Source organism: Octopus bimaculoides, chromosome 5 (genome assembly GCF_001194135.2).
Source record: "Octopus bimaculoides isolate UCB-OBI-ISO-001 chromosome 5, ASM119413v2, whole genome shotgun sequence".
NCBI lineage: Eukaryota > Metazoa > Mollusca > Cephalopoda > Octopoda > Octopodidae > Octopus > Octopus bimaculoides.
The window spans coordinates 33095093-33105840 of record NC_068985.1 but is presented as its reverse complement, the minus strand read 5'-3'; the positions used below and the strand labels follow the sequence as shown (position 1 = coordinate 33105840).

Here is a 10748-nt window from a genome sequence, read left to right as displayed (position 1 = left end):
CATCTGCTACATATATATACATATATATTATATATATACATATATATATATATATATATATATATATATATATCATCATCATCATCATCGTTTAACGTCCGCTTTCCATGCTAGCATGGGTTGGACGATTTGACTGAGGACTGGTGAAACCGGATGGCAACACCAGGCTCCAGTCTGATTTGGCAGAGTTTCTACAGCTGGATGCCCTTCCTAACGCCAACCACTCACATATATTATATATATATACATATATACACACATATATATAATATATATACACACACATATATATATATATATAATATATATACACACACACATATATATATATATATATATTTACATATATATATTATGCATATATATACATATATATATATTATGTATATATATATACATATATATATTATGACACCCTCCAGTACAATCTGATTTACTATACTTGTGATAGGTCATATCTCATTCTGCTACATATTTTAAGTAGCTCAGCTGGGATTCCTGATGTACAAAAATAACTTCCCTGATTTCTGTTAGGCCAACTTAGCATAGATCTGTTTTCCCTCACACATTCTTTGCATTTAGTAACCTCTCATAATAGCACTTCCATGTTTGTTTCTTTTCATTGAGTAAAAAAAATGAATGAGGTAATTCCATTCACACTTCTCTCCAATGTCTTGATTTAGTCTCACAAACTATCTTGCAGTTCAGAATACCTTATACCACTGATTTTCACATCTTAAGACATTGGCAAACCTTTTATTCTCAGCTAAATATACCCGAAGTTCTATTCTTGCAACTTAGCATTGCTCTTTACTGTCCTGTTTCAGCCAAGGCTAACTCTTAGCCTTTACAGCTCTATGGAGCTTGCTCTCAGCAAGTTATTCTGTAGAAATTCCTAGATGTTCTCTACATTATTATTTTATACCTTCCTACTTCTGTCTTGTCCCATGCATCTATAAATAGATCATTCACCCTACAACTGGTTGTCTGCCCTTTCAACTTTCTTGCCTTCCTCTAGAAGGTCTTCTGTCTCTGAGTCCATCTAACTTTTACTCCTATGTCACTAACCACTAGTCATACATAAGCAAAAATTTTCATATGCAAATGAAGTAAGCTGAAACTTCAAAGGCACTGTTAACCTTTTCTTTTTAAAAATTAATAGATATGTGTTCTACTAAAAAGTATTGAGTAATCTTTCAATTTAATGTTAAATTGTTTTTATATATAACTTGACATGAAAACAAATTTCATTATTTGTTTTCGTGTCAAATTATATATTCTTAGCCATTCAAAATTACATGAAGACTTGACTTCACTTCAGCATTTATTATAGGATGTTAAAATTTTCAATGCACAAACATTGACCTGGTTACCGATAAAATTACGCACATCTCAGTGATGCAGTGTAATCTTGTTAGCAACCAGTTTGCAGTTCGTGTGATGAAAATTTTGACATTCTATAACAAATAATAGATGTTTGAGAGAAGTTAACAATATAAGTGTGCTTTTTACTAGCGAAGATGTGCCTTCAATACTGCAATTGTCTTAGTTTCAAACTTTCAACTCACAGTTGTGGATCAAATCACTTGGGATTTGAAAATGCACCTGAATCTCAAAATGTGTAGTCGTTTTTCAATTTTGTAATAGATTTATTCAAATACCAAAACGGACTTGGTAACCTGTTTTTACCTGATGGTATCGAGCATTCCAGTTGGACAGTTCCCTTAAGAAGTACCCCCTAGAAGTCAATCAAGTAGAATTCTGAACTTTGCCAAAACAAAAATATTTTGTCCAAAATGGAAAATTTTTTTGATCAAAAGAAATGATGTCATGAAACTTACAACCGACCAGAAATTGTTCCTCGACTGTGGTCAATAAGGAATGAAAATGTTCAACAAACAAATGACGTCACCAGGAAGCCAACCTACCTGAAAGCTAAACATTTTGACAAAAACACCCATGAGAAAAAACAAAAGGCGTCTTCAAAATTATAACCAATCAAAACTTGATCCTTGACTGTAAGAATATATATTCTAAAAGATTTGGACTTAAAACATTTTGAAATCTAACAAGCAAACAGGGTTAAGAGACTCATTGCACTTCAACTGAAATTGAGAAAAGAACTCCTACAATCACCATGGCAAAAACTGTAAAAAGAACATTTTTTTCTTAAAATTAACAGTGGAGGGGGATGTCAAAGTATAGTTGCTAGCATAAGAAGAACAAGATGGAAGAAGTTCAGAGAGCCAACTACTGTTGGTAACAAAAGACCTATTTCTCAGCGTTAAGGGCAAATAAGTACAATTCTTGTGTATGAAAAGTAATGTTACATGGTTGTAAAACTTGGGCTATTAATGCAGAAGACATGCAAAGGCTGCATGTGTAACATCAGTGCATATATTCGACAAAGTAGAATTGTGTTGAGAAGAAAATTGGGCATAAGAGCTATCAGATGTGGTATGCAAGAGAGAAGACTGTACAGGTATGGTCATGAGAAAGCAAATGGATAAGGGAAGTTGCATAAAGAAGTTCCAATCACTAAATATGGTTGGAACCTGCAGATAAGGGAGACTCAGAAAGATGTGGATAGTGAAGGCTAATCTCAAAGTTCTGAGTCTCATGGAAGAGTTAATAAAAGACTGAGACATTTGGCAATATACTGTGTTTGAGAAGACCCATTCATCACAGCAAAAATGAGGTTCTGTCAAGACCGCCCTCACCCAACTCATTTTCCAACATACATCCCTCCATCAATCTTCTGTCGTAGTACTCATTCACCTACTGTAAATGATACCATTTATCCCCCACAATTCACCTTGTATCCCTAATACTGTACCTTATCACTTACCCTTTTTCCCCACTGCTGTTTCTTTCACTTCCCCTCCCCACAAACTGACATTTACTGCATCCACATCACTTCTTATGTCTAATCACATCTCACACTATTTTCACATGCTTGCAAGCTCACCTACTTACTCAGCTTTTCTGTTCCTCTATCCCTATTTTCTCTCCCCTTCTCTTTCATATTCACCTTGTACTTTGAGTGTGTGCCCTCATCATCATAATTATTGTCTCTTTCTCTCTCTAGTTGGTGAATCCATGTATTCTCCAGTTCAGCAACACATCTGTTCTGTCCCTCTATCATACTTTCACTTCCTTCAATACTGTACTCCATTCAGTTGAGGGGTTCTTGTCTTGGGAGTACTTGGTAACCTCACTAGTGTTGGTACCATGAAAAAGGTATGCAGTCCACTGTAAGGTGGTTGGCATTAAGAAGGGCATCCAGCAGTAGAAGTCATGCCAAAGAAGATATTGGAGCTTGGCACAGCCCTCTTGACTGTCAGTTCCTGTTGAATTGTCCAACCAATACCAGCATAGAAAAAGGGATGTTATATGACGGGCATAAGAAGCATCAGATGTGGTGTGCAAGAGAGATGACTGCGCTGGTATGGTCATGTGCTGCATATGGACTAGGAGAGCTGTGTGAAGAAGTGTCACACCCTAACAGTGGAAGGAACATGTGGAAGAGAGAGACACAGGGAGGCATGGAATGAGGTGGTGAAGCACAACCTTCAAATGTTGGGCCACACAGAGGCAGTAACAAGAGACTGAGACCTTTGGAGATATGCTGTGATTGAGAAGACCCAGCAAGTAAAGTGAGATCACAGCTGTGGCTGACATCAGATTGGAGCCTGGTGCAGCCTCCTGGCTTACCAGTTCCCAGTCAAACCGTCCAACCCATGCCAGCATGGAAAACGGACGCTAAGCGATGATGATATAAAAACACACACACACCCCATCATATAACGTACCTTTATATATCTTCTTTTATCTTTTACTGGTTTCAGTCATTAGACTGCAGCCATGCTGGGGCACTGCCTTAAAGAATTTTTAGTTGAATGAATCGACCCCAGTGCTTATTTTTTACAGTCTGGTACTTAGTCTATCAGTCTCTTTTGCTGAACTGTTAAGTCACAGGGATGCAAACACACCAACACTGGAGGTGAGGGACAAACACAGATGCAAAGACACACATATATGTACATGACCAGCTTCTTACATTTTCCATCAACCAAAACCACTCACAAGACTTTGGTCAGCCTGAAGGTATTGTAGAAAACACTTGCTCAAGGTACTATGCAGTAGGACTGAACCTGGAACCATGTAGTTGGGAAGTAAATTTCTTACCACAGCCATGCCTGTGCCTATACATGCATGTATCTAAGTATATACATAATTCTTTTTCTGAATATTCCAAAGCATGTACATAAATAATAGCTTGTGAATATTGGGTAGAAAAACCCTTTTTCTATCCAAAAGGATTTTTCAGTCCAATATCTATCTATATATATATTTTTATCAATTTCATTCTTCAGTTCTAAGTATATCAGCCAAATATCTCATGCATTTAATTCTTTAAAGCCATTGGAACAGTGCCTGAATCTTTCTCTTCTTTAGATGCTTATCAAACATATATATCCATTTACTTCTTGTTGGAGTTTTTCTTTTTTTTGCTGCTGCTTAATTTTAAATAAGCTTTGGTTATGCTGAAAATTTCTTTGTAGATCCTTGATTGATTCTCAATGAAAATCAAATGTTTAGTGTAGAACAACTTATGAGCACCCACTCCTGGGTTTTTGTGACTAAAAACTGAAGATGCAATGAATACTGAAAACAGAAGCTGATTTTCGTCTAACATTATTTAGTAATTAAAAGGAAAACAACAACCAAAAAATAACAGTATCTAAAAAGTGGAAAAGCTTAAATATTTGTAGAGTTATGTATTTTATATTAAGACATTGTTTTCTCCTTTTGATGAACTCCAGTTTGTAAGGGGAATAACCAACTGAACCAATATGAGTACAGGCCTTGTACATAGATGTATGAAATTAAACACTGATGTGAGGACCTAGCTGTATACAGCTAGGTCCTCACATCAGTGCTTATACTACTCCTTCATATTATTTGATATCATTTCAAATCAACTGAAAACACTTATAACACTCTACAAGAAGCAGCTTTGAAACAAGAATGGCACGTAAGTGTTTACCCAGTACTGACCATGATCAGTAAATATGTAATAAAATTGCTTTCAATAGATTTCATTTGTAAACGTCTACATAACTTTGTATAAAATACACCCCACATATTGGAATTTTATCTGTTTCAATTTGCAAATACATGAACAGGTAAATAAACATTCTGCAGTGAACTGTGGCAAGGGTAAAGGGTAGACAAATAAAAGAATGTGAATAAGAAACATTCAAATTAGATACATATGTAGTGTATACGGCTCCTTATAGACAAGGATGCTTTGCTACATTTCAAAACAAGATAAAGGAGATGTGCATGAAGAAACAGAAACACAGAGACAGAAAAATAAGAACATTTTATTACAGTTTTTTTTTTTGTGGGAGTCATTTTGTAAGGCACAGAATTTTCTGTGTTTATTTGCACATGTGTGTGTATGTGCATGTGTTATATTAAAAACATAGCTATATGTGCAGTTGTGTTAGTTTTAGCAGAGTCTCCAGAATATCCTGGTGGTTTCTGTATAATCTATGCATTTGTTCATGACATAGTTTGATTAAGCACAGAGATTCCCTGTGGTTAGTTTAAATTGTACACAAGCACAATTTCAATCTTGCCTATATCAATGTGTGTACCTTGAAATTATTTATGTTTTGTCAATGGAACTGATGTGGACATAAAAATCTGAATGCAATATTCATTTTTTTGATTAGTTTTTGTTGTATTTATTTTTAGGCACTGTCAAAATTGCATGATATTAATAAATAAGTGTAAATGCATTAGTTTTGCTCTTCAGCTGATATATCAATTTAGCAGTTCATATATTGTGTGGTTTCTCCAATTACTGATTACATTCTAGGTATAATATAAAGAGTATGTACACAAGTTTCTAGCTGCATAGCAAATAATGACCAATCTCATTAAGAATCAAAATAAAAATCATAAAAGTAAAAAAAGTAACATGTCTGAACTACCATAGAGCACACCATATGCATGTCAGGCAGTAGAATATGTTACATAGGTAGAGCAATGGATTTGTTGATCATGACTAGTTTTTCAACTGATTATCTGCATTCCAAAGGGAGGTTTTAAGACAAGTGAACAGGAGCCAGATACAACAGCATCAAAATTACACTGTTTGTTGAATTTCTATTCTTTACATGTTCAGCTTTTGACTTAGATATTCTTTCCCAGAATGCCATGTGTCTATACAAGTCAATTTGTTCATTCTTCGTACTTCAAAGCCTTAACAAATGATTAATGTGATAATATCCATATTTATACTACTAAATCAGCTTTAAAGGAACTATCTAGGTTAATTATTTAGCAATTTAGACCAAGTCTGATATTAAATGTCATAAATTGTATCATTTATATACAGTGAAAAGTGACTCCTTCAGAAGTTATTTTTCATTAGAATAACAGGTATTCTAATTATTTTCCTTCTCCAACTCAGTGATCCTATTTGGCAGGTCAAAAGGATTTTTAAGGTAGCATGTAAGGGTGAATGGATTAGAGGACGAATAGTAGCAGGCAGTACATATGATCTTTTTGGAGGAGATCCAAAGTTGACAAAGGAGAGAAAAATGGTATTTGAGATATCTTCAGAATGGCAACTGTGTCAATGGTTGCAACACAGTGGATTCTGCTAATGATGACTAAAGCACAGGAAGTAGTAATAATCTGGGTGACAAATTAAATCTCCAAACTATCACAGGTATAGTAGGGCAGTTCTTTGCTACTACATAGTTCCAGTTTCAATCTTACTGTGCAGCACCTTAGACAATGTCTTCTAGTATAGTCTCAGGTTAAGCAATAGCTTTGGAGCAGAATTTATGAGATTAAAATTATGCAGAGATCCATCTTATATGATGATATATATATTCTTTTATTTTTTTCAGTCACTTGACTGTGGCCATGCCGGAGCACCACCTTTAGTTGAACAATTTGGTCCCAGGACTTATTCTTTGTAAGCCTAGTACTTATTCTATGGGTCTCTTTTATCAAACTGCTAAGTTACAGGGATGTAAACAGACTAACATCAGCTGTCAGGTGATGGTGGGGGTCAAACACAAACACACACACACACGATGGGTGGGCTTCTTTTCAGTTTCTGCCTACCAAATCCACCCACAAGGCTTTCGATGAGTGCTGCTGATAAATGGTAACTGATAAAGAATTACGGCCCTTCTGTGTCTGTCTTACGTGTACAGTTTGTAGTATTTAGTGCATTTTTCATTTATTGAGTAACTGAATGCCACACATCCCGACTTTTGTAAACAGTAAGTTTATATGCTGAGACCCCCTTTGGTCATGACTGACCATGGGATTGCACCTAGAAAGTTACCCTCCGAGGCACAAGTCCAGACAAGGTTGTTTATGGAAGACCAGCAGTCGCCCATGCATACCGGTCTAAGTTTATATATATATACCATCATCATCATCATTTAACATCTGTTTTCCATGCTGGCTTGGGTTAGATGGTTTGACCAGGTTCAACTGTCTATTCTGGCATGGTTTCTATAGCTGGATGCCCTTCCTAATGCCAACCACTCCACACAGTGTACTGGGTGCTTTCCATGCAGCACCGGCAGTGGTATCAATTCTGTAGTGGTAGATGGATCTTCTTGAGTACAGCAAGGCACCAGATATCTCAGTCCTCTGTTATCTCCTTTGTAAAGCTAAGGACCAAGATATCTAGTGCATTGCTGTATGTATGTGTGTATGTGTATGTGTGTGTGTGTATACCATAGATATACAACCACATTTTATTTTATCAAAATGAATATTCAAAGCAGAAACATGTATTCAAGACATTAATAAGAGATTTAAATAGAGCACTTTCATTTGGTTTAACTTACAAAGTCTAACAATTTTTGTATGTCTTAGCTTTGAATGGTTTCATAAACTAGATGTATTATGCATGTTAGACTAGATAAGAATGTGTGTGCACATGCATGCATGCATGCATGTGTGCGTTTCTGTATTTTCTTTTACCCAAAGCCAAGAACTTCTCAGTATCTCCTGGTGTACACACACACACACACACATGCATTTCTCTTACCGATCAGAAACATATCAGACTCTGATATTTGAGAAGGTAATATTTATGTCAGTTTGGTAAACCAGGATAAAGATTAGTCCTTTTGATACCAATAAAACTGCACCTGACTCTATGGTATAAACTTCCTGTTTTAAAGTAATCTAAATTGAAACATTCCAACAAAATTTCTTCTTAATTTATATTCCACACACCAGCTAATTAATGACAAGGTTATTTTATTAAACTATTCATTATTTTCAAAATAAACTGACTGAAAAGCAGTGCATTTGAATTGAAATATGGCAACAAAAAGATCAAGGCACTTTTCAGTATATTTAACTTGAGTTAAAATAGCTTAAACTTGCTAGCAATTCTAGCCATAATATGATTAATGATGTTTCCAGTTGAAATGTTTATTTATTTATTCAGTTTTTTAGTTCAACATATGTAAAATGTTCTGAATGTATCTGAAAATTCTGTTGTGTGTCATGCCAAAGAAACACAATTAAAAGGTTCTGATTTTACTATATTGAAACATGCTTGATGTCAGTGATTGAATGTTTCACAAGATAGAAGAATTATCACAAATTATGCTTCATATACATACCAGCGTTTGTAATAAACAATGAAAATGATCATGATGATAATGAAAGCAACCACAAAACCAACTATCAGACCAACCATGTTACCTGTAATAAAAAGAAAAGTATTTGAAAAATACACTAAGACAGGGATAAATAGATAATTGTAGACAGACAAGAGAGAGAGAGAGAGAGAAAGAGAGAGAGAGAGAGAGAGAGAGAGAGAGAGAGAGAGAGAGAGAGAGAGAGAGAGAGAGAGAGAGAGAGAGAAAGAGAGAGAGAGAGAGAGAGAAAGAGAGAGAGAGAGAGAGAGAAAGAGAGAGAGAGAGAGGATAGATGTAATGGGATTTTGAGCCATAGGATAGATGTAATGGGGTTTTGCAAATATTTACCTTTCCAAATTGCATAAGCTGATTGATTGCTGAAGTAATTTTATTTTATGACTGGATGTTTCTTTAATTGTTAAATGATATAATTGTGAAGTAGGAATCTTACCATTTTTTGTCAATGAAGCAGAGTTGAGTACAACTCAAGAACTATAGTAAGGTTTGAACTTATGAATAACTTGGGCAGGTAAAAGAGTGCTTTTCTCTCATTTTGAAAATAAAAAGTTTATTTGAAGTGGCTTAATATAATTTATATAATTTACTTAAGTATATTTTACATACTTTCATTTTGCCTAAGATATGAGAAAGCAGTTTATATTATTTATAATTAAGAAATTAATTCTGTGCTCATTAAACTATAAACATACTCAACATGAAATATTGTAAGTAGGTGAAAGAATTATAGTTTATATTTTTAAAATCATCGATTAAAAAAAAAAACAACTTTGTTTTCAGCTTCGGAATCAAAACATTGAATAATGTTTATTATGTAAGTTTCTAACATGAATGCCTGAAATAAACATTATAACCATTGCAGAATGTCTGTCTTCTTTTGTTCTTTTAATTTGTAGAAAAAAAAAAGTTTCTTTTAGCCTAAGACACTACAATGTGGCATTGGCATTCAAAACTTGAGCATTATAGATGGAAACCGTAATCTAATCCAAGTCAAGACCTCACTCCCATTTTCACCAATGTAGCGCAGTCTAAAAGTGTATGGAAACAGGTTTAGCTCAGTTTAGGTGCAGGAGCTATCAGCAGTAATCAGAACAAAAGCATTCACTTTGGAGTTTATGTGAAAGTTTTTACCTCTTAGCTTTCGTATTTTATTAGATAGTCCCAAGGAAGTGAGGTTATTTTCAAACAGCTGTGAGATTACTCACACATAGTTGAAGTCAGCAAAATACTCAACCATTCAGAATTAAGTATCTGAGCTTTAGACACAATACAAACAATGGGATATGAACTGCCAATCTTTAAGCTGGTAGCTTTTATTTAAAAAAAAAAAAATTCCTTTTTGTTTAGTAAGAAGAGGAAAAGTAGTACATGCTTTTTTTTCTCTAACTCTTTAAAAGGGTCTCAACTTGTCTGAATGTTTGCTGTAGTGTATATTCTGCTAGAGACACTGAAAGATCATGTGGTGGTGTTTAGCTGATCTACCCTATTGATGCAGCCATTCTCACTCATAATTTTCTTCTTTCTCTTATAATTCTGTAAAACAATATAGTTGTTTTCAGAAAATAAAGAAAAATACAAAAACGAAATATATATGTAAGGGACGACCGTGCGAACTCATAAAAGGAGAAAAGGTGACGAATGGAAAAAACAGAGGACTCCTTTTATTTAAACGTGTCACACGGTCGAACATACAAATATATATATATCAAAGTTGATATACATGATATGTTATGCGACGATAACATAGATGACCAGTAATGAAAGACCACAACCGTATTAGATGAATAACAGAGATATTTATTATAGCGTTAAAGATGTATGTCTGTGTGAGAGTGTGAATGCGACATATAAGAACATAATCAAAGACAGGCCGTCATACAAAGAAAAGTGTGTATGTGAGTGATACATGTGTGTGTGAGAAATATTACAGCAGATAGAAAGAGAGTCAATAACACGTAAGCAATTATACCAGTTCGTTAGTACACTATAGGAAAAGTTCTGTATGTGAAAGTGAGGAGAGGCTGAGTGTGG

General features: G+C 34.7%; 1 protein-coding gene across 2 annotated transcripts in view; it reads right to left on the bottom strand.

Moving 5' to 3' along the window:
• Positions 1-10748, bottom strand: part of LOC106877846 (uncharacterized) — a 158006-nt gene that overhangs the window by 9545 nt on the left and 137713 nt on the right. For both annotated transcript variants that reach the window (XM_052968273.1, XM_052968274.1), the window contains exon 5: positions 8682-8763. In XM_052968273.1, the coding sequence (XP_052824233.1) occupies positions 8682-8763 (82 nt within the window). The remainder of the gene's footprint in view (positions 1-8681; positions 8764-10748) is intronic.